At 34.7% G+C, this 25,214-nt stretch overlaps 1 protein-coding gene across 1 annotated transcript; it reads left to right on the top strand.

Moving 5' to 3' along the window:
* The first annotated feature begins 167 nt into the window (after positions 1 to 167).
* Positions 168 to 25,214, top strand: LOC149554828 (uncharacterized protein At5g49945-like). Its single transcript, XM_089828839.1, has 4 exons — positions 168 to 1,011; positions 18,697 to 19,008; positions 24,381 to 24,587; positions 24,699 to 25,214. Exons 1-4 carry the CDS (start codon positions 232 to 234, stop codon positions 24,927 to 24,929), a joined length of 1,530 nt encoding a protein of 509 aa, XP_089684965.1. The 5' UTR covers positions 168 to 231; the 3' UTR covers positions 24,930 to 25,214.

The raw sequence follows: 25,214 nt of genomic DNA, 5'->3' as shown, positions 1-25,214 counted from the left end.
CCCGTGGGAACCATCTTGAGCTCTTTGTAGGTCTCGTCATTATAATCTGTCTTCATCAAATCCACCAACCAGTTTGAAAGTTCCCTACAACATTTTGTCCGAACCCCACCCAACAGAACATATCTGCAATACATGCTATATATACCCATCTCTCTGTATATACATCTCTCCAAAAATTTATTTGCAGCAAGTTTTTCGTTAGCAAAATTCACTTTTTTTTTTCGACATCTAATGGCGAAGCGCCGAGGGCTCTTCACAGGTGGAAGCGGCGGAGTTTTCCCAGCTTTCATGGCGGCCTTGCTTCCGCGAGCGGACCCGCGAACCCTGTGGTGGTACATAGCCTTGCTCTCAGCACTTGCCTTGCTAGGCCAAGAAATCGCTCGCTCTTCCGCGTACGCCGCTGAATTTGAAGGCTTTGGGGACGAATCTGATGAGCTCGATGACGAAATCCCTGCTCCAGAGTTCTCCTCCAGAAAACCCATGCCTCCCCCGATCAAGCACACCCAATCCGGGTTCGAAACGGATCGCGGCCCCCCTCAAGAACAGAGTACCGATACCACTAAAATCCCTGAAGCTCCCGAATCCCTAAGTCAGCCGCAGGCCGGCAAGCCCATGCCTTCTCGTTCTCCCTACGACTTCTGGGACGAGGATGAATTCGAGGGTCTTCCTCCAGACACACAAACCCTAGCTGCAAACGCACAGCCTAAGGTTGATTCTAATTCTAAACCAAGCCCTAAGGCTTCTGCTCGGCCTCCTGCTGGACCTCAGTCGTATTACATCGAGTTCTTCTGCGTCACTTTCTTGATCGCGTTCGCTGTCAATTATTTCCTTGGGAGGCGGGAGAATGAATCGATTGCACTGGCTTGGGCGGCGCAGTTTGCCACAAAGGACGGAATTTTTGAGAAGAATTTTAGTCTGTTGGGCACAGGGGACGGCAATGATACACCGCTTTTGCTCAAGGAGGGACAGAATGTTTTTAAATTCTATGCCAGCGGTCGCCGCTATTGCCAGGTAAGGAGAGTTTTGAAGAATTAGGCGGTATCTGTTGTATTTTGAGGCTGTGTTAGCGGCAGGTGGTGAGAGTTATGCACAATCACTTAGTTTGAGATTTTGTTATTTCCAGTTAGGGAGAGTTTAAAAACAATTAGGCCTGCTGTTTCTTTGAATTTTGAGATGATTTAGCTACAGGCAGGAGAAATTTTGAATAATACCTGCTTTGTTTTTGTTTTCGTACTTAGTTAGCAACAGATAGTGACGGAGTTAAAACATTAAGCGCGCTTCACATAATATTTAGATCTGTTATCGCCCTGCAGGCAGATGTTTAAAGAAACACGTGCTATCTTTTAATTCTGACATTTGCGTTTGATTTCTTTTTTGGTCCTTGACAACCATTGGAGTGTGTATGGATAACATTTTAGGTTGTACTTTGCTGTTACTCCAAGTTATAAGAATTTGTCGAGATTTGTGCTATTTTTATCTATTTATTAAACCTTGGCTGAAAGTATATTTATCTCATTTTACGCTATACTTAATCGTACAGTACTGCAACCCAGAACTAATCTGGGTTTGGAAACCCCTTTTGTCGAGGACTTAGCTTCAGTGATTACAGGGATCCCATTGTAGCTACACTTCATTGCATGGCATTGACGCTGACTTGGTTAACATGGATCCAGAAAGCCCACTTTGGGCAAGACTTTAGACTCAGCCAACACAAGTGACAAAATTAATGGAGTGAAAATTTAATCTCAACAATTGGTTAAATTGCCCTAGATTGTTAAAATTGGATTCTCTATGCTACAAATCCAATTTTTTCCCTCATATGGGTGTTGAAAAACAGAAAAAATGATGTTTAACGATGGAGCAAGGCAGCTTGCTATATTCAAGGTTTTGTCTTTGTTTTTGGGTTCTGCTGAATTGAGTCAGTCTCATATTGGGGCAGCTCGATTGAGTAGGTTTTATTTTCTTATATACAGGATGAGCTTCCCGAGAAATCACTTAGTCTTAAAATTATGTTACATTATCGTACCATAAAATATAAACCCTCAAAATGGTTGTATGATTTATCAATGGTTTTTTAAATTATAGCCTTCTTTTTTCTTTCTATATACAGGAAGAGGCTATGAACCCTCTACAATACAGTGTAGGGTAAAGCTTGGGCCACATTGTAATGATTTGAAACACTCGTCACTGATATTTTGCAATGTTTGAAAAAATATTAGTAAAGCTTAGTTTATAAGCTGAAATGTGAAGAAAAATCCTTTCATCTTTCAACTATCTACCTCCTTTGAAGATTATTTCCATCTACTTTTTGTCTTCACTCACTCATCTACCTATGGATTTGAACGTTGATTTATTTCAGCTAAATATCTGCAGTCATACTAATTGTAATGGATGTTCTTTTCAGTAATACTTAAACATTCCTCTTTGACACATACCTTTCTTTAATATAAAAAGTTTTTGCAATTGTTTAAAAAATAATATAATTTGTTTAAATAAACCTTGATGGAGATCACAAGCCTAGGTGAGGTTTTATGTGAGCTCACGTAACTCTTTGTTATTGTGATGTATTAAGCATGGTTTGCACAATGGTGCAGCATGCACACCACAATCATTATACCTCAACATTATCACACAATTGGTGGAGTAACACCACAATAGAGGGAACATGAACACCTGCTGCACCCTTGGGAATGCATTACATATAGCTCTTGTATGAAAAGCCTGTGGATTTTTAAGCTTGTTAAAACATTTGATTATAGCTTCCTTCTTAAGTGACATTCATTCATTTCAATTTCAATGAATTTTGAATCTCCAAATACAAGGTGTTTCAACCTAGGAACCACATGCCAACTCTCTAAGAGAAACTATACAACCTGTAGCAAATGTGGTTCGACCTTTCAAAATAGGGAAATTCTGCCATATGCCACTTATAGCCTACAAACACAAGAAAGGTATTAGACAGTAGTGTTGGACTTAACTAGTCACAATGGCATGATTGACCGACAAAGTGGTGATGACTAGATTGTAGCATCACAAGGACTCAAGCATTGGGTAAGCATCAAAGTGTTGTCATTGATTGGCAACCAGTTAACAAGAGATTGAAGAGTTACAAGGATATTGCAACCATTGGTAGATCGACATAACAAGAGATAGGATGAAGACAAGTCTACGACCAATAGATAGGCGTAGAAGTTAGATGGTCAAAGCCGAGTCATCAATTAATGTGATATTACTATGGATAGCTTGACATTGACGTGACATGCACATAGAGAGAAGTGACGAAATAGAGAGAAGAAAGCAAGGAGACAAGCCTAAGATATAGACTTACAAGTAGACATATAAGCTTATGCGTTTAAGCACTTATATATAGGTAGTCACGGGTATTGTGTGATTATGCTCGCTTGTGTGTTTCAAATTTTGATTGAAATATGCAAGTGTTGTCATTGATTGGCAAACGGTTAACAAGAGATTGAAGAGTTGCAAGGATAGTGTAATCACTGGTAGAATGACATACCCATCATGGCAAGAGATTGGATGAAGACAAGTCTACGCTTGACAAATAGGCGTAGAAGTAGATGGTCACAACGGAGTCACCAATTGATGTGATATGACTATGTATAGCTTGACATTGACGTGACATGCACGTAGAGAGAAGCAGTGGAAGTGATAGAAGAAAGCAAGGACACAACAATTCTACGATCGACAAATATGCGTAGAAGTTAGATGGTCACAACTGAATCACCAATTGATGTGATATGATTATGGATAGCTTGACATTGATGTGATGTGCACATAGAGAGAAACGATGGAAGCAACAGAAGAAAGCAAGGACACAAGCCTAAGATATAGACTTATAGGTAGACATACAGGCTTACGTGTATGGACACCTATGTATAGGTAATCACTGAGTATTTTGCGACTATGCTCGCTTGTGTATTTCAAATTTTGAATGCATGATTTGAGTAGGATAATTTCGAGGGTTTTGATACCCAGACTGGACGAGTGGATTTAAGGACACGCAAACTTCATTGTGTGGTTGTTGTTGTCACTAGCTTATTAACAAAGATCTATGGGAGATATATGTGAACAAAAAAGAATATAGAGTGAACAATAGATCGATGTTCAAGCACGTGAAAGAGGTAGTGAACAGAGGTTGTTCACTGAGTAAAGCCAGAATAGAGGAAGGAGATAAGAGTATCTTTGTGGGTTATCACATCGGATCTACAAGGCAAGGTGTGGCATATTCCTAGATCTAATCTTTAGTTTGCTTTCTTATCATTGCAACTATTGTATGCCTTTAATGCAGTAGACTTGTAATGAGTCTTTGAAATCCTCTAACAAGGTATCTCTTAGAAAAGGATCAAAATCCTCCAACGAGGTAGCCTCAACAGGCTATTGTAATCCTAACAAGATGAGTTCTTAGAAGGAACAAATGTAAGCCTTTAACAAGGCACCCTTTTATTTACAAGGAAGGGCAAGTGGGTATATTAATCCCATCATGGTTTTCACCATCTCATCGGGGGGTTTACATGTAAAATTTTGTTGCTATTGATGTATGCTTTTGTGTGTGATCGTTTATTATTTTCTAGCATTTCATTTGTTATTGTTTTGCTTATTAAAGAACTAGTAAAAAGGATTGTGAACAAGGTGGTGGTTATAACTGGTAGAATAATTTGTACTGATTCAACCCCCTTCTTTGTATCGATTGGGACAAATAAGTAGGGTATGACATTTTGACAAATCCTTATTCTAGTGTTAAATGAGGGCACATTCAGATACCTTTCCTGGATGGGAATAGTCTTTAACAATTTTGACAAACCCTTAATTTGGTGTTACACGAGGACACGTTTTGACACCTTTCATGGGAATGGGGATGGGGCATCCCCCATATTTGCCCAAGCACCACCCAACTAGTGCTAGAATGTAGGGACGACATGGTGTCCCTTGATTATTTCGGGGACGTTTGTATGTGGCAAATGATGTCTTCAGAGGGTTTTTGCATAGAAAAGAAAACATTCAAAATGTGTAAAGTTTTTTAATATGCTGAGGTCTTGATTGGTGTAAATCTCACTTTCAATATGTCTTGATAATGCAAAAGTTGAATTTCAGTGGTACTATTTAAATTCTTATTTCTTGGTATTTATTGAAGAATGAAATAATGTATTGAAGTAGAAATCTAAATATAACTAGAACTGATATATATAGTAGTCTGCGATGAGAGAGTAAGATTGCCGTTTTTATTGGTCTAGACTAGTATATATATATGATCAGGAGAGGAAGTGAACTGTTACCAAGAACAATCACGATGACCATTCATATCCAAAAGTCACGATGATACAATATCATTATTTGTCGCTGACAGTATTATCGACTGTTGATAACTTAACATTATTCAATAATAATGTTATTAACAATAATGACATTGTTTGATAACAATGATGTTATAACTGTCAATAACAATACATTATGAACTGCCGATGATAGACTTTACGTGGAAACAAAATACAATTGGCTGTACAATACTACACAAAGTAATATTACTTTATTTGATTTAAATGTAATCTTATATATATATATATATATATATATATATATAAAATTAGTTATGTATATATATATAATTAGTTATGTAATATTAGTTTGAGTAGAGATAAAGAATATAGATTCAATTTCACACATGCTAATATTCTTAACACTCCCTCTTTAGCAAGGGAAATTGAAAAAAGTTTAACTTACACAATCAGTTGTAATCATCATTGTGTTTTAAACTAAAAGAGAGAAAAAAGAAAGAAAACATCATGGATTTTCATGGTGTCCGGCTATCACCCAAAGACCCATGAAGGTTATCAATGTGTTCGGCAAAATTCGGCTCGAAGAACGAGGATAACCCAAGCTTTCAAAACAATGGTTTTTCATGGTGTCTGGCTATTGCCCAAAGATAACATGGAATTCAACCATTGTTTGAAGACAAATCCACTAAAATAAAATCGTCACTTTATAATAGGATCAGAACACACGAAAGGTCGTCACCTTTTACAAGAAAAGTCGTCACTTTTCACAATACAAGCTTGCAAGCAAAAAATAATTTGTATTCATGAATATTAGATAATAAATGTATTTACAATAATGTCATACCAAGTTTACCTCTGAAGTACACAATTTTCAACTTCGTAAGAGGTTTGGCGAAAATATCAGCATTCTGTTCATTTGTACTGATATAACTTAATTTAATGATATCTCTGCCAACCATGTCTCTTATGTAGTGATAGGGAGTCTCGATATGCTTAGATTGATTGTGGAAAACTGGATTTTCTGACAGCGTGATACAACTTTGATTATCACAATGAATCACTGTTGGTTTTAGAGGTTTTCCAAATAGCCCAAATAATAATTTCCTTAACCAGACTGCTTCACGTGCTCCCATGGAAGCTACTACATACTCAGCTTCAATAGAACTCAAGGCAACAACTGGTTGTTTATTGCTGAACCAAGATATCATTGCTGACCCAAGACTGAAACAACAACCTGTAGTGCTTTTGCGGTTAGAGGAACATCCAGCCCAATCCAAGTCAGTATATCCTTCCAAATTTATCTCAATGTTTTCATACTTTAATCCAAAGCCAATAGATCCTCGTAAATATCTTAATATATGTTTTGCAGCCATAAGATGAATCTTCTTAGGTATACACATAAAATGACTAAGGACATTTGTAGCATAGCATATGTCGGGTCTGGAATTCACAAGATACATAAGCGATCCAATTATTTGTCTGAAGATAGTAGGATCGATGTCCTCAGATTTTGATGCTTCTTCCTTTAGCTTGTGTAAGTTTGTTTCCATCGGAGTAGATAAGGGCTTACTATCCATCATTCCAAATCTAGTCAGAATATCTTGAGTGTACTTTCCTTATGTAAGAAAATGTAGTCTTTGTTCTGATTAACTTCTAATCCCAAGAAGTAGTGTAGTAACCCTAAATCATTCATTTCAAATTCAACTATCAGATCTTGTTTACATTTTTCAATTAATTTATCATCACCTGTTATTAGCAAGTCATCAATGTATAGAACAAGTATTACCATCTCATCATTTGTGGTTTTGAACTATATGTTAGAGTTGGCTTCATTTTTTGAGTATCCAAGTTTGGATAGGTAGTTGTTTATCCTTTCATACCAGGCTCAAGGAGCCTGTTTGAGACCATAGAGTGCTTTCTTGAGTTTAGATACATACAATTTTTTATCTTTTATGGTGAACCCTTTAGGTTGTTCTATGTAGACTTCTTCATTAATGATCCCATTTAGGAAAGCAGTTTTTACATCTATTTGATGTATTTTCCATCCTTTTGATGTTGCAATTGCAATAATTGTACTTATAGAAGTGTAACGAGCTACTGGAGCAAAAGTTTCTTCATAGTCAATGCCAGCTTTCTGAGAAAATCCTCGAGCAACAAATCTAGCTTTGTGTTTTTCAATACTTCCATCAGCGGCGTATTTGATTTTGTATAACCATTTTGAAGATACAACTATTTTTGTCTTTAGGCCTAGTTACAATGTCCCAGACATCGTTCTGAATTATGGAATTGTATTCTTCTACCATGGAATCTTTCCACTCTTGTGACTTCAGGGCTTCTTCAAGTGTTGATGGTTCAGTTTTGTTTAGCTTAGTTATAAGAGCAGTGTAACATGATTGATTTCGAGTTCTCTTGTTTTCTTTTGGAGATCTCATCCACATTGTTTTCTTCAAGCATCTTCCTTGCCCATAATGGTCTTTTCTTCCCATTAGTTATATCTGGTTCTCTCTCTTCAGGTGTGTGCGCCCTCTGATTTTCAGTTTGTCTAATTTCCTCATCATCTGAGATTGTTTCATCTTCTATGTTGGTTGAAAGTTTTAAGGCAGAATCCTCTTCAAAAATTACCTTTACTTATTTCAATTGATCTTTGTCCAGGAATATAAATTCTATAACCCTTAGAATTTTAACTATATCCTATAAATATACCTCTCTTCCCAGAAGGTTCAAGTTTAGTCCTCTTTTCTTTGGGTATGTGAATATATACTGGACATCCGAATATTCTAAGATGACTTAGATCTGGTTTGGTCCCTGAGAAGACTTCTTCAGGTGTGGTATTCTTTAGAGATGAATGTGGACATCTATTTTGAATGTATACTGTAGTCTTAGAAGCTTCTATTGAAAATGAGGCATGCATATTTTGACCATGTAACATAGCTTTTGCAGCTTCAATGATGGTTCTATTTTTCCTTTCTGTGACTCCATTTTGTTGAAGATTATAAGGTACTGTATACTCCCTCTTAATTCCAACAGAATTACAAAAACTTTTGAAGATATCAAATGTATATTCTCCTCCATTTTTTGATCTTAATGTTTTAATCTAAGTTGCACGGGTACCTCCCCCCCCCTCCGGACCACGTACCGGTTCGAACCGGTTCGTGGTTCTGGTTCGGTTCGACCTGGGTTCGTTTTTGGAGTTCTGGTTCGAACCAGGGTTCGAACCCAAGAGAACCACATATAAAATTTCGGACCAGGGTTCGAACCCAAGAGAACCACATATAAATTTTTCACATTACAGCATGTTTTAATTTAATTTATGTTGATACATCTTGGGTCTGGGTTGGTAGGCATTACAATGCCACAGTTTTTTAGTGTTGAGTAATCCCTAGCTGTAAAACACTTTCTATTTGAATCAAAATGCTACTAAATTTGAGACACCCACAAGAGAAGATGCTCAACATGTGGCGACCACCATGACCAATTTCGAGGAATTTCAGGGCCTATTTGAGTAGCAATATGAATTTTTCAAACACTAAACAATAAACAACGTTTTATTGGGAAATGTTGCCCTGCAGAAGAAAGTTACGGTCACATGAATATGGTCAGGTGGGGCAGCTACTTACCACATTGTCTATAACTGTTTGGCTGATTATTTCTCCTCTAGGTATATTAAAAATTGTATTAAAGAATATTGAATCTGGGACGTCAGATTGTGTTATCCAGAGGCCTCCATGAATGGTCTTTTTCCAGTTTACTATTGTTGATCAGTGCTTGGGAGATTGTGCCCAAAGAGATTGAAGAATATTCAGCTGGTCAAAGGGATTTACCTTCTGCAAGCTAGATCTAATTAGTTTTTAACCACGTTCAATCGATTATGTTAATCATAATAAGAGTTTGGTAAATAAATTTATGAAAAGAAGAAATTTTTATAAAAACTTACTGTTGATCTGCATAAACTAATCAGAGACAGTTATGAATTTTTTAAATGAAAGGGAAGAGATCTAGTCGCTAGGGGTTCCAATGATCGCTGTGGTTTGCTACTATATTGTTAATGCTGTTTTAAAGTTTTTTGTTGTTCAAATGTGTTTATGCTACTATGCTACATTCTAATTCTAACTCATGCTTCATATATATATATATATATATATATATATATATATATATATATATATATATATATATATATATATATATATATATATATATATTTTAAAAAAAATATATTTTTTTACATGTTTTTGTACTAACGAACCCAAACGAACCCAAACCCCTTTTCAAAATTTTGTCGAACCAGCGAACCGGTTCTCGAACCCGAACCCGGAACCGAACCGCGAACCGGCAACTTAGGTTTTAATCCTTTTACTTGTCTGATTTTCTACTAATGCACTGAAGATTTTGAATTTTAATAGAACTTCATTTGATTCTTTGACTTTCAAGAAATAGATCCAGGTCTTCCTAGAAAAATCATCAATGAAGGATATGTAATAAAGGAAACCTCCTAGAGATGGTGTGGGCATGGGTCCACAAAGGTCTGAGTGGACTATTTCCAAGACTGATTTTGACTTTTGTTCACTAGAGGGAAAAGGTTTTTTTATGATTTTCCCTAGAGCACACCCTTTGCAAGTTCCTATATGAGACGAGTCTAGTTTAGGAGTACCAGAAGTTATCTTATCTAAATTAGGAAGTGAACTAAACCCAATGTGCCCAAGTCGTCTATGCCATAATTCATTAACATTGGATGTTTCAAGACTAAGGGCTTGAGTTTGAATATTGCTTAATCTATATAATGTTCCAAATCTAGACCCTATGATAATAGCACTTTTCATATTTGAGTTATTAGGCCAATATAGTACTTTGTCTTTGTTGAAGGTGACATGATATCCATCATCGGTTAGACTTGAGATAGAAATTAGGTTTCTTTTTATGCCTGGTACAAACAAAACATCTTTAAGATTAAGTGTAGTTCCATCTTTTAATTTTATAGAACATGTCCCAATACCTTTTATAGGATAGGTAGAATTGTCTCCAATTGTAACTCCTTTAGTGATATAAGTTCCAAATGTATCAAACATATCTCTAAATCCAGAGATGTGACGGGCTGCACCACTGTCTACGATCCAAGCTTCTTTATTTAAATTTACTTCACTTGAAAGTGCAAAATATTATAGTTGATTTTTTCAGCAAGGGAGGCTAGAATTCTCTCTCTTTCTGGATAGTTTTTGAAGGTGTGTCCTATCTTCTCACACTTATAACACTTAACATGAGAATTATCTTTATTAAAATTCTTTTTATTATTATTGAATTTTCTCTTTCGTTTATTTGAGACAGTGTGAAGAGCTTGATTCTCTCCCTCTTGATTTGAAGTGATCCCTTTGGAGATTAACCTTGATTCTTTTGCTATGCATTCATTTTTTAACTAAACAAACGTAGGAATTGAAGGTCTACTTACTACTTGTATGAAGGTATCCCAAGACATTGGAAGCCCTCTCAGAGCTATTAATGAAAGTTCTTGATCTTCTATTTTGTTTCCAATGGAAGATAATTGTTTCTTCATTTCAAATTTTTTGTCAAAGTAAGAGTGAATAGAATCTCCTTTTTCCATTTTAATATTCAGTAATTGAGATTTTAAGGTGATGAGCCTACTTGAGTTATTTATCTCAAATGTATTTTTTATGGTCTTGAATACTTCATATGCACTTTTGATCTCTGAAATAGAAGGAAGGATGTGATCTTTAACTGAATCAACAATGATTTTCCTTGCTTTATTATTATGTCTTTTCCAGGTGAGTTTTCCGTTTCATCTTAAGTTATTGGGAGATCTTTTTCAATGTAATCTTCAAGTTCAAGTTCTTCCAGAATCGTAATGATACAGGTTTTCCAAGAGAAGAAATTTGATGCACCTTTAACTCTATCTTCTACTTTGATGTTATTTGCCATTATTTCTTCCTTCAATCGAAATTTGAGATTTCTCTACCAATTTTGGCTCTGATACCATGTAAAGTTTTTTTAATATGCTGAGGGCTTGATTGGTGTAAATCTCAATTTCAATATGTCTTGATAATGTAGAAGTTGAATTTTAGTGGTACTATTTATATTCTTATTTCTTGGTATTTATTGAAGAATGAAATAATGTATTGAAGTAGAAAGCTAAATATAACTGGAACTGATATATATAGTAGTCTGCGATGAGACAGTAAGATTGCCGTTGTTATTGGTCTAGACTAGTAAATATATGATCAGGAGAGGAAGTGAACTGTTACCAAGAACAACCATGATGACCATTCATATCTGAAAGTCACGATGATACAATATGATTATCTATCGCTGACAATATTATCGACTGCCAATAACTTAACGTTATTGAATGATAATGTTATTAACAATAATGACATTGTTTGATAACAATGATGTTATCAACTGTCAATAATGATACATTATGAACTGTCGATGACAGACTTTACGTGGAAACAAAATACAATCGGCTGTACAATACTACACAAAGTAATATTACTTTATTTGATTTAAATATAATCTTATATATATATATATATATATAATTACTTTATATATATATATAATATTATATGTATATATATATATATATATATATATATATATATAATTACTTATGTAATATTAGTTTGAGTATAGATAAAGAATATAAATTCAATTTCACACATGCTAATATTCTTAACAAAATGTTGCATTTCCAAGGGAGTTCGAATACACCAATTTTGGCAGAAAATGCTTCAAAAATGAAGAATCCAAAGGCCATGCAAAAGGGAAAATGTGCTTGGCGATAGGGGTGTTGCTCCTTGACTTTGCCTTGTATCGAAGACACTAGGCATCACTCACCATTGCCCAAGTGCCACCAACCATCGGCGAAATGCAGGGATGACATGGTGTCCATTAATCATTTTTGGGATGTTTGTGCATTCCTTGGTGATAAACGTCTTTAGTGGATTTGCATGCAAAAACATTAAAATTGTTTCATTTGTAAGGGAGTTCAAACATCACTGAACTTGGGAGAAAAATGCTTAAAAAATGAAGTACAGAAAGGCCAAACAAAATGGGAAATGTGCTTGGTACTACTGCCTGTTGAAGATATAGTGTTGGGAGTTATATGAAAATACTCTCACTGGGATATATGAAGAGACATCCAATTCAGAATTGAGGAGACTTATGTTTGGAGTCATGACGGGTCTTTCAGTTGAAGGAAGATGAATAGTTTTCCGTGTGGACAATTGAAGAGTCTCCCATGTAGAGACAATTGGTTCTTGTATTTTATGATATTCAAGCTATCTTTTAGTCATAGAGGATGCTCTGCGGTTTTAAGGATCAAGAGATTGATCTCAGATTAAGATCTCTCATTGATTTAGATTGTACTTAGACTTTTATTTTATTTAGTAAATCAATTATTCTTGGTGTCATTGGCTTTTTCACCCTCGACTCGGATAAATTTTCCGTGCCTCATGTCCTATTTTATGTTTTGCTATCTATCATCAATTCTGGTCAAAACATTAACATTATACCATTTTAGGTTAGATAACAACAATCAAGGGTTTATTATCAATTTGAAACTTTTAGTTAGGATTTGATTTTAACTTGAAGTGTTTGCAATCAATTTTATATTTTGCTCTTGAAGGTTTCAGAGATCCGTTTAGCAGTGATTGTGTTTCCTCTTGGGCAATATTTGCAAAATAGTGTTTTGGAAGTGATTCTGTTGTTTGTACATTCCCGAGTGTTTATTAAGGATTGTATTTTGATTATAAAGTGATTTGGGTATAATGAGCATCTGGAAATAGAAGACAATGGTGATCTGATTTGAACTTGTTTTGAGGTGCTTGACGATGATCTGCATGAAGTGATGTAATTGCACATGTATGAGTGTCGATACAAAGGATGTTGTGTTCCTAGTCATAGTCGGTGTTATGATCTTAGACTGCTCATTGGGGAGACGTTGAGCTGTCATCAATAATTTAGTGGGATCCATCAAATTTCATAAATCTAACTTTTACAAGAGATACCAAGTTGCCAATTGCCAACTTCGTTATTGTGGAAACCTGCAATATTATTTCAGATTGCTTGAGGAATCGATTTACTTAGGGATATCCACTTGAGGATAGCCTTGTTGATGTCCATGCTTTGGTAGCATTTCTGAGAGTCATGTTTTTTAGCTTGTTTTTATGGTCACCCAAGTTGGTTAATGTTCCAAAAACTGGGTTTGTACTTGACATATTGGCGACTCACTGTGAGGAAAAGGCAATGAGCTTGGATTGCATATTTTAGACACTGTTGTATCCTTGGATTACATGTTTTAGATACTGTTGTATCACTGTCATGGTATTGGACTGCATGTAATGGTGTAGAGACTTTTTTTTGTTCCTATTCACTTCGATGTGAATGGTTAGGGAGGGTTTAAAAAACAATTGCTATTAGGTTTGCTATTTCTTTTAATTTTTAAAATTTTTTTTTGACAATGCAAGGTTTTGAACTAGTAACCTCCCAGAAGGACGCCGTACCAATTCATCGATTTCTTTTAATTTTGAGATGGTTTAATGCATCACACATATGTCTTATTACAAGGCTTAGGATTTTTAAGTTTGTTAAAATATTTGCTACATAGCTCTGTTTATAAAGAGATATCCATTCATTTCAATTTCAATGGATTTTGAATCTCCAAACACAAGGTGTTTCAACGTAGGAAACCGCATGCCAAATTCTCCTAGCGAAACTATACAAGCTATATCAAATGTGGTTCGACCTCTACAATAGGAATTTTTTTTCCATATCACTTATAGCCTACAAACACAAGAAACTTTATAGGCTATAATGATTTCAACAAATCCTTTATTTAGTTTTGCACGGGGATGCATATCGAACCCTTTAGTAGGACGGGGACAACCTATATCAAATGTGGTTCGACCTCTACAATAGGAATTCTTTTCCATATATTACTTATAGCCCACAAACACAAGAAAGTTTATGGGCTATAACGATTTCAACAAACCCTTTATTTAGTGTTACACAGGGATGTGTCTTGACCCCTTTACTAGAACGGGGACGAGGCATCACTCGCCATCACCCAAGCGCCATCCATCCGCCGCCAAAATGTAGGGATGACATGGCATCCCTCTATTGTTCTAGGAACGTTTGTGCGTTCTCGACGATGAATGATGTCATGGGTTGGATTTGGATGCAAAAACAAAAAAAATGTTACATTTTTAAGGAAGATCAAACACACTAGTTTTGGGAGAAAAATGCTTCAAAAATGAAGAATCCAAAGGCCATGCAAAAGGGAAAATGATCTTGGTGGAAGGGCTGCCACCCTTCAACCTTGCCCAATATCATAGACCATGCGCATCCTCAATCTTCGCCCAAGTGCCACCCAACCACCATTAGAATGTAGGGGTGACATGGCATCCCTCGATTGTTTTAGGGACGTTTGTGTGTTTTATGGTGACAAATGACTTATTTAGTAAATTTGCACACAAGAATGTTTAATATGTTGCATTTCCAAGGGAGACACCAATTTGGGAGAAACATGCTTCAAAAATGAAGAATCCAAAGGTCACGCATAAGGGAAAATGTGCTTGGTGGCAAGTGCTGCCCCTCGAGCTTGCCCCATATTGCAGACCCTACAAAGGGTGTCGCCCCTTGACCCCATTTTGGGATACCATCCACAACCCCCCATTTTTGGATTTAAAAACAAAAGAAGAAATTGTTGGGGAAATGGGGTTAAATCAAGTTGATGTTTTTATACCCACTTTACTGTGTTCTAGTGATGCAGACTTTGCCTCAAGGAATGACTGGAGGTCTCTCTGAACTACATTTTGACATTTTATGCTTGTTTTCGTATCATACTCTTCATCGTTATCATCTTTATGATATTTTTGATTTAAAAGAAATCTTCCAGTACAACTTCATTTGTCAAATTGAAATTTAATTAGTATCAAATATGATTTCTTATTTAGTATAGATATCTGATGACATCCACAACAGATGAAATGAAGGAATAAATATTTCTGTAGAAGAAAAATTGAGAAAAAATTTAGTATAGATATCTAATGACATCCACAACAGTTGAAATGAAGGAATAAATATTTCTGCAAAAGAAAAATTAAGAAAAAATGAGTTAGAAATAAATTCTGAATTAATAATAATGAAGTCAGCAATCAAATTTAAAATTTATTAATAAAGTCATCAAGCTATTAAAAATCAACAATTTTTTTACTTTTTAAAGGACCACCAATCATCATTAATAATTTCAATTAATGCTATTTTCTTTTGTAATTTTTGCAGCAGACTATCCACTCCATTTTGAACTGACCATCATCAATTATAGAGCCTCCTACACCAAAAGCATCCTTTCCTACAAATTAAAATAAGTGGCATACCTTGCCTTGAGACTAGTCTTTTTGATATGGGCTATGTATGGATCACATTGCTCTCAGTGAACATGAACAAGCTTCAAAACAATTAATATCCTATGATATAGATTGAGCACTAGTTCCATGTCCTAGGCGAGAGAAGCATGTTGTGCTAGGTTGCCATATCCAAATATTTTGGCTATTCCAAAAGGATGAAATACAAAATATCCAAATAACAAGATTTCAGATAACACTATGTACAACATTGTAGAAATGCAATATCACACCTTAGCTTAAGTGTGAGCAAGGTTAGTATAAACAGGAATATTGGCATATGATGAGTTTGAACTAATAATAACCACTTTCAAATTAAGCTTTCTTAAAGGAAATAATCAATTTAATAAGTTCCAATTGGAGATAACCACTTGCAAGTTAACTCCTTGACCATTTACCTTCCCAAGAAGGAGATAACACTTACCTAAAGCGTAAAGCTTTTTGAATAAAAGCCCATTTGACCAAAGCTTATTTTTATGTTGATGCATATAGTTAACTAGGATAATAAATAAATGAGAAAATTGTATAAAGCACTAACAATAATGAATAATGACCAACAATATTTGGATTTCAAATAGGGTTTGGGCTAACATAGAAGTTTTCTTTCCTTTCTTTTCTAGACATAGCGAGGAGGAATATCTTAGGGAGACGAAGGATACATCACTTAGGTTGGGAAGGCCTTATAGTATTGTTATTCATGATGAAAAGAGTTGTTTTTTTGTTTGTATCAACCCAAATATAGGTGCAGTGAAACAAAAGGACCTTTATTATTAATTGGTAGATAAAAATAATATGATATGTTTAAGATCCCAAATACCTATTCTCACCCTTTGTTCCATTTCTTAGGCACTTGTGTTTTAAATGGAGTGACCATATTCTTGATAGTATTTTTTTTCAACTAACCAAAGATTTATATGCTTTATACAAGATTGGTGAACTCTCAAACAAAAGTTTCAAAACATTAGGTCTTTGTTTTTAAAGATTGATGAATCTATTTCTTTGTGTTCGATCCAAAACCTTTGATTAGATCTTTTGACAGTTTACTTCAAAACTAGATTTGTATGCATATTAAAGCTTAGTTATCAGATTCGCCTGAAACAGGTCGGATTCGGGTGTGGATCCGTTTGGATCCATGGCATGCGAATCCAGGTGGATCCATAAGTAGGATCACAAACCCTGTTCGGATCCCACTCGAATCTAGGTAGCTGCACATGTATCCCGCATGGATCCATGGGAATCCAAGGGTGGGTAAAAAGTGGGCCCAACTTGCAAATTTTGTATTTTTTAATCACTTTTTTCCTCCAAATTCCCAAAACGACCTTTTATTCAATATGTAAAACACATTTCATCTTACTTTTGCTTTCTATTTTGATCGCTCATAGTTGCAAGTTTGAAGTGAAACCGGTTTGGGTTCCTCTAGTGATGTAGATATGGCACTTGCAGCTCATTATTACCCTTCTAATGCAGATTTTCCTGAAAATCCATTTGATGAGAATCATGTTACAAACTTATCTTTAAAGTCTAATGATCTATATTTTGAATTTTCATAATTTCATGTTGTAATTCAACGTGAATGTGTTGATTTTCTTTACAATCGTGAAAGTAGATCAATGATCAAGTATACAAGATTCATAGATCCATACTAGAACCATAGATTCATACTATGAAATGATTTAGTTTTAGAATTATGTAGATTTCTCTCATTTTTTAGTGTGTGTGTGTGTGTATATATATATATATACACACATATATTCACGAATCCTAATTGGGAAGAAAAATAATTGTGAATCCACAGATCTGATTCACATGCCCAAATTGGATTCGTATCCCGAATCGGCAGCTAAGATTTTAAGGAAACACATAATATTAGGAGTTCAGAATCCAGATACATTTTAGCATTCCTCAGTTCTGCAGAGATAATTTAAAAATAATTTATAATGAAAGAAAACAATGACCAAGGATTTTTTTGTTTTATACAAGATTTGGTGAACTCTCAAACAAAAGTTATAAAAATCTGGGCTTTGTTTTTAAAGATTGATGAATCTTTTTCATTATATCTAATCCAATAACTTTCTTTAGATCTTTTTACAACTTATTTCAACTCTGAATTTGTATGTAATTTAATGAAACACATAATTTTAGAAGTTCAGATCTGTTAGCATTCCCCAATTTCCAAAATAATTTATTCTGAAAGAAAAAATGTCAGACATTTTAAGATTGTCAAATCTTTTTTTCTAGTCATATTTGATCAAATAATATTTTGTTAGTTTGGTTTTACAAATCATTTTTGATATTCTCAAATTGCTAAATGTGGTACATTTTGGAAATATCTTTGCTTTGTGAAATAAATACAAAGTTTTTGGTGAAATCCTACTTATCTAAAATTTCAGTTTCTCAAGATGTGAAATATGGTAACAATGTAAAATAATACAAATATTGGCAAAAGCCTTGCAAATTATTTTCATGATTGAACTGTCTAATTCTTTTTGAATCTTGCTATAGTCTAAAACAGTCTCTTTCACTTCTCTGATACTCATCTGAACCAAAGAAAATTTGGTTAGATTCTAGCAGATTATAGATCTCAAGGCTGTAGAAACAATTTGCAACTTTCTTTTCATTCCATATAAGATTTACCTATTTTTAAAATTTTATAAATAATATGTTTAAATTTTGCCATTTTTTAATTGTTGAATCGTTGTATTCTCAACATTGGCAATAATCTCTGAATGTCTTTTTAAATTGTTAAATATTTATATGTTATTTACATTTTCTGGCAAAATGTTATACATTGAAATTGAGGCTAATAATTGGTATTGAATGGTGGCTATTTTTTTGGAGTAACGTTGTAACCAATCTCTCTAAAGAAGATGCTTTATAGAAGTTAAGCTTGATCTTTAATTTGAATGGTGAATATTATTTTTAGAAAAAGGTAAATAATTGCTAGCTGTTTTGTTAACATTAGATGGTAAAATTTTGCCTGTTGGCAGGGATTGCTGGCCACCATGGAGCTGCAGAGTAGACATGATCTGATTTCAAGGATTTATAATTCTATTATTCCTTGCAAGGATGAGGTTAATATTGAGGTATATATGAATGATGATTGTATGGATCATGTTGTTTTTGCCTTGGCTAGAAAGAAAGAAGCCAAGGGCATGCACAAAGAATGCAAAGATCTTCAGCAGTATGCAAATTTGCTCACACCACCTTCGAGTCGCAAATGGGTAACTGATGAGCTGGTTGCTATCTCAGAGTCAAGAGAGGTTGCCTCTGACTTAATTACAGAGACTGTTCTAGATCAGGTATTACAGGCAAAGATGAACTTTTGTTACAATTATAATTTGAAGCACAACTAATAGATTATGAACTTCACATTTATGTGATAACTAAATCATTTTCTGAACTTGTGTTTTTCAACTGTTTCCAGTTTTGGTCCTTTTCATTTGTCATTTTTAGATATTTCTTGAGAATCAGAATTTGAATTTGGGAGTTGTATCTTGCTTTCAATTTTCTCTTTGCTATTCCAAAAGAAATAGGGCTACATGTTCACACCCACATCATTCCAATTAAGTACAACTGTTTTCTCTAGGAATAGAACAAAGGTTACCAGTGTCAATGGATTTCCAATGAGTGGGTGTAGAGGCTTAGAACTATTCAATCTTTAATAGTTAATGACATTTTTAAGTAATAAAAATTATTTGTGATTAAATTTGCCCAATTTCAATCATTCAATTATATTCCATGCTCAAATAAAAAGGGACATTTTTACCTGCGATTTGTGCATGTTGGGATGGATCTATAGAGTTTTGGGACCTCTTTGTTGTCAAGGGAATCAAACCGAGTTTCATAATCCCGTAGTATAGTTCAAGGGTGTTCTCCTCTCTAGTTTTCCTCTCCTCATCCAACTTGGTCCCTCCTCCCATCACGTGTCCGAAAGAGTAGAAAAATCAGAGAGATCATCTGTGTGGTTTGTATTTACTTATTCATTTGGTTATATTTGTTTTCTCTTATTTACCAATTAATTCACATACACACACATCTATACGTATATCTATAAGTATAGATTTGCATTTACATGGATATATATGCTCATAAATATATGTATGTGTATATACTGATGCACATAGATTTTTATATATATGTGTAGATAGAGCTGAATGCACCCTATACATATATGATTTCCTATGTATATACAGGTGCATTCATGTGTGTTTGTCTGTGTGTTCGCATATAGATATTTAATATTTATAGCATATATATATATATATATATATATATTTATATTTATTTATATATATGTATATTGTATTTATCATTTCTTTCGTTTTTTTCCTCTCATCTTGGGCTAATTCCTCTTATTTGTCTACTTTCATTTTATGTTTTCCAATTATTTTCTTTTCTTTATCTCATTATTGTGTTAATTATTTTCTATGCCTCTTTTCTTTTGATGAGTTGTATGCGGTTGTTATGGTTTCTTGCTCAGTCATTTACTCCACATCTATACATATAAGTATAAATTTACATTTAGATGGATATATATGCTCATAAATGTATGTATGTGTATATACTGATGCACATAGATTTTTATGTGTATATAGAGCTGAATGCACACTATATATATGATTTCCTATGTATATACAGGTGCATTCATGTGTGTGTGTTCACACACACACACATAGTATTTATCATTTCTTAGGTTTGTTTCTGTCATTTTGGATTAATTCCTCTTATTTCTTTACTTTCATGTTATGTTTTCCAATTATATTCTTTTCTTTATCTCATTCTTGTGTTAACTATGCCTGTTTCTTTTGATGAGTTGTATGTGGTCTTTATGGTTTTTTGCTCAGTCATTTACTCCATTATTTTATTTATATTATATTTTATTTTCAGTTTTTAGTTCTGTTTCAACCCTGGTGTGCAATCTCTCTCTCCATAGTTCCTTTATCTTTTGAGTTAGTCCCCATTTGCAGTTCACTTTGTTTTGCATCTCTTGTTCTCTCATCCTGATGATGAATCACATAGTGTGATTTGAAACGTTGATGGTAAAAATCTCAACACAATCTAATCCGGAAACTGTTTACCAGTAAGAGTAGAAAAATGAGAATATTTTTTGACTTGGGGACATCCTTGGGTCTTTTCTAGGAATCTTTATACCCCACATGTTTTAGGGACACATGGATGCCTCTAGTGTGTCCGCTAGCCATTGTTGGATTGAAAACTGCCATACAAGAGAAGGGATCAACACTGAGGGGAAGAGGGGGAACATTTTCATTTGAAGTAAGTTTGTTATCCAATGTCATCAAATATTTGTGATTATCAAATCCTTTCTTTTGTCTTTCTTTAAAAGCATCTAACACTTGATATTTTTTTCTTTTTCTTTTCTATTTGCAATCTCTTGTTTCACAAACAAGACAAACAACTATGAGGGTTATTTAGTGAATAGGTTGAGATGAGCAAACAAACCAAAGCGGTGCAGTTGTTTTGGGTAAGGGTGTGTTGTAGGTGAAGGAGGAAGTAACCTTTTGAATGACCTTTCTGTTATTAGAGCTTATGCAAGGGTCCATGCTATCAAACTCCTTTGGTGATTTGTGACGACTCTAGATTAAATTTTGGAAAAAGTTGGGGGGAGCAAACATTGGTTATGCCACGTGTATAATAAGGTTTCTGAAGGGGGCTAAATGAGGTTTGTTATTTTTTTGGTGCTTGCTTGGACTTGGGGTTTTGATTTTGTTAAAAATTGACCTTTGTCAAGAAGGTTGTTGAGGGTTCTAGGTTTCAAGTCTAGGGCGAGGCATGAGTTGATGGTTTATTAGCAAAACCTATGTTATTACCCATTTTCAAAAATAGAGGCATGGGGACTGCTTCTAGCGTATACCCATTCCTATAGGTGAAAGGATAATGAAATAAAAACATTCAATTATATTATTTTAAGATGGTACAATAATTTCTGATTGAAGGGACAATTTAGTAATATTCCTATTAAAATCAATAGGGTTCTAAACTTCTATGTTAAGGTTTTTGCCCAGAATAATGATAAACAACAATAAATAGAAAGAAAAATAAGTACAAGACACAAGACTTTTATTCTGGGAAAACCCTCCAACAAGAGGGAAAAACCCAGCCACCAGAAAAATATTATTTTATTGATAATAAAAAATGTTTCAGTACAATGCTTTCCACTGAATACAATATATATAAAGAGAGACTTTTCATTTCACAACTGAATGTCTCTTCAATTTCTCAAACAAATCTTTTCATATTTCCAAATGCATGCCTCTTCGCATGATACGTCTCTTCATAAAATAAAATGTCAAATATATTTAGAATGCGACACCTAATACACATTGGATGCCACATCCTGTTCCTTTAAGATATTAAAAATATCTTTTCTAGCTGTTGATGCAATTTCAACATAAATCAGAGATAAAGATCTCTATCGCAGCTACAATCTTCAACAGGCCATCTTTAGTATGACAGACACACAAAGCTGGAACCAAAGATGCCAATAATAAATTCTAATCACATTCTTATCTCAGCATAACATAATTCACCAATAGTTACTTCATCCAAACTTGTACCTTTCTTTTCCATTTTGGCCAAATGCCATCAAAATCAGGTCTTGATCATTGCTATCTCAAACTTGCGAGTTAAGCCCTTCTAATTTCCACATTTTCATGTTAAGACTTAATCTCTTCCCTCCAAACTTCATGTCTTTTGAGAGGTTAAGACTTACTCTACTTCAAGCTTGTGAGACTTAATCTCTTCCCTTCAAACTTGTGAGTTAAGCCCTTATAAATTCTCATCACATTCTTATCTCAGCATATCATAATTCACCAATATTTACTTAATCCAAACTTGCTTTTCCATTTTGGCCAAATGCCATCAAAATTGGGTCTTGATCATTGCTATCTCAAACTTGCGAGTTAAGTCCTTCTAATTTCCACATTTTCATGTTGAGTCTTAATCTCTTCCCTCCAAACTTCATGTCTTTTGAGAGGTTAAGACTGAGACTCTACTTCAAGCATGGTCATCCACTAATCCAACTTCTTGGGCTTTTGACTAAGTGTTGGGGTTCCTCATTCAAAGCATCTCTAACTTAGACTCTGAGCAAGGCCAAAGTTGCTCAAACTTATCTTACCAGAAACTCTGGAATTGTTACCAAACTGAAGTCTACTATGACTTCTACTGCCAAAGTGAAAAATTGGGTCCCCATTTGCAATGGGCCGATGGTATGAAAACCTCACAACACATCCCCGAGGCTATTACAGTCTATGCAGGTCTTTGTCCAATATTGGAGGTGGAGCAAACTTAATTTATTTAATCATTGCTTGTTCTCAGTTTACTTGTTTAGTTCTAGAGATTGTTTAGTTGTGTAGTTTTTTTCATGCTCTCACGATCTAGGGTAACAGCTTGTGTCACATCTATGCAAACTAAAAGTGATAAGACAATTGAGAAGACATTTTTCCATCTTTCACGTGTATGTCCATTCACCTGTAGAAGTACAATAATGATATTATCCTATGCTGTATGTGTATGTATGCTCTTTTTTTTTAGAGGCTTGTGAAAAAACCTGCATAAAGGTTTTTTTTTGGTAAGAACAGCTCAAGCCGATCTATTTATCTTTAATTGTTCTCTGTAAACCTTGGTGAATACACCCTCTTGCCCTAGTAGAGCCTAAAGTAGAAGTGATTTGCCCTCACTCGTGCTTGCCTCTCTGGCATTCTCCAATCGTGGGTGTGTTGGTGTTGGGTTTTAGGATTTGTGGAGATTCTGTATTTCACAGACAAAGAAACCAGCTCACTACATTTAACACTGGCCACATTATCCTAGAATTGTAGCTTTTTGACTCATGATCCTAGTACCTTAGAGCTTAAATAGTAATAATATAGTGGATTTACTAATATCATCCTTTCAAAATCTACAATTCTATAAGATGGAGGGTCAAATTTGCAAATGAATCTGTATTTGCTAGTAGCTAGATTTAATCTTGCTGATTGTTGGAAGAAAATCAGCACCTACTAGAACATATTCTTATAAATGAGGCGAGTTATGAGGTAAAAAATTATACATAATCTTTTTGTATATTCTCGAGTGCATTCATCTGCAAATAGGACTATCTCTAATGTTTACGAGCTTTAGAATTAGAATTATCTTCCATAATCTTTTGGTTGATTCCTTGCATATCCTTTGTTGCTTGGACAGTTCATCTGTTGTTTCAATTTTTGGATACAGATTCCTTTCTAACATGTTGCTAATTAAGTTTTAATTACTAAACTTTTATGGTATAGTTTCTTGCAATTGCAATGTTAGTTTTGTCAGATTCTAGAAAGTTGTCTCGTGCCAAATGCTGGTGTATGTTTTCTGGATGTCAAGATAAGTCAACCAATTTTATATTGTGAGAGTTCCTGAATACTAAAAAGATGCATTATGAAGTTAATTCTGTTCTTGCACAAGTTTTGTCAGATTCTAGAAAGTTGTCTCGTGCCAAATGCTGGTGTATGTTTTCTGGATGTCAAGATAAGTCAACCAATTTTATATTGTGAGAGTTCCTGAATACTAAAAAGATGCATTAGGAAGTTAATTCTGTTCTTGCACAAGTTGAACTGTGTTTGTTTGGAAATAAATCATGAAGTTTCCAAGAGTATAAATAATCCTGTCGTGTTATGTATCACAGGTTTTTGGTGAAAAAGCATTTGAAAAGTATGGAAAAGGTTTTGTTTCATTGTACATTACAGATCAATACCCATTGGGTTCACACAGAAAGATGCTTACGTTCAAGTTCACACTACCATCAGCTGACAAAATGGCTGAAATGACACGCTTGATTGCAATTGTACCATATTATATTGACCTGGTTGGGCGTTACAAGCTCAGTACTCAGGTAATATAAGAAATTTCAGTTTTTCTTCCTTGGACAATTTTGGTTCAAATTTATTTTCTATTGTTGGATATTTTAATGTTGAATTTAAATGGTCATATTTGTTTATTGCAGGCTCGTAACAAGGCAGAAGCTGCAAGAGCTAAAGTGGCTAAGGAGTTATACAAAGAACAACAGATTGCTAGACAAGAAGCAATTCAGCGGAAGAAAGAAGAAAGAAAGAAGGCTCTGGAAGAGACTGAAGCTCAGCTAAGTGCTGAAGCAATCCGGAGGAGAGAGGAAAAGGACCGTCAGCGTCAGATGAAGAAGTCGATGCCCAGAATGAGAATGACACGTGTGCATTAGTTTTTCCCCTTTGAACCAGCAAACTTTACTGCCACTGGTGATTAAAATGTTTCATGTCAGTGAATGTCACTATTAGTGTTGTTTTTCTCTGACAGTCACTGTGTTGCTTGGTGAAAGCCTTTTTACCATGTGCATTTTAATAGTAACAGTCTCAGGGGACATGCTGCTGGGCAGAGGGTGCTTAGCGGTCTTGCTTTAGTTGGCTTTCAACTAGATTTTGCTTTAACTTTATTTGAAATTGCTATTTAATGATAGTTGATTATCAAAGCTCCACTTTCGTAGCTA

Source organism: Cupressus sempervirens, chromosome 5, assembly GCF_028749045.1.
Source record: "Cupressus sempervirens isolate cs-2001-9-10 chromosome 5, ASM2874904v1, whole genome shotgun sequence".
NCBI classification, from domain to species: domain Eukaryota; kingdom Viridiplantae; phylum Streptophyta; class Pinopsida; order Cupressales; family Cupressaceae; genus Cupressus; species Cupressus sempervirens.
Note: the sequence above shows the minus strand (reverse complement) of the source record. Positions and strands in the feature narration are given on the sequence as shown.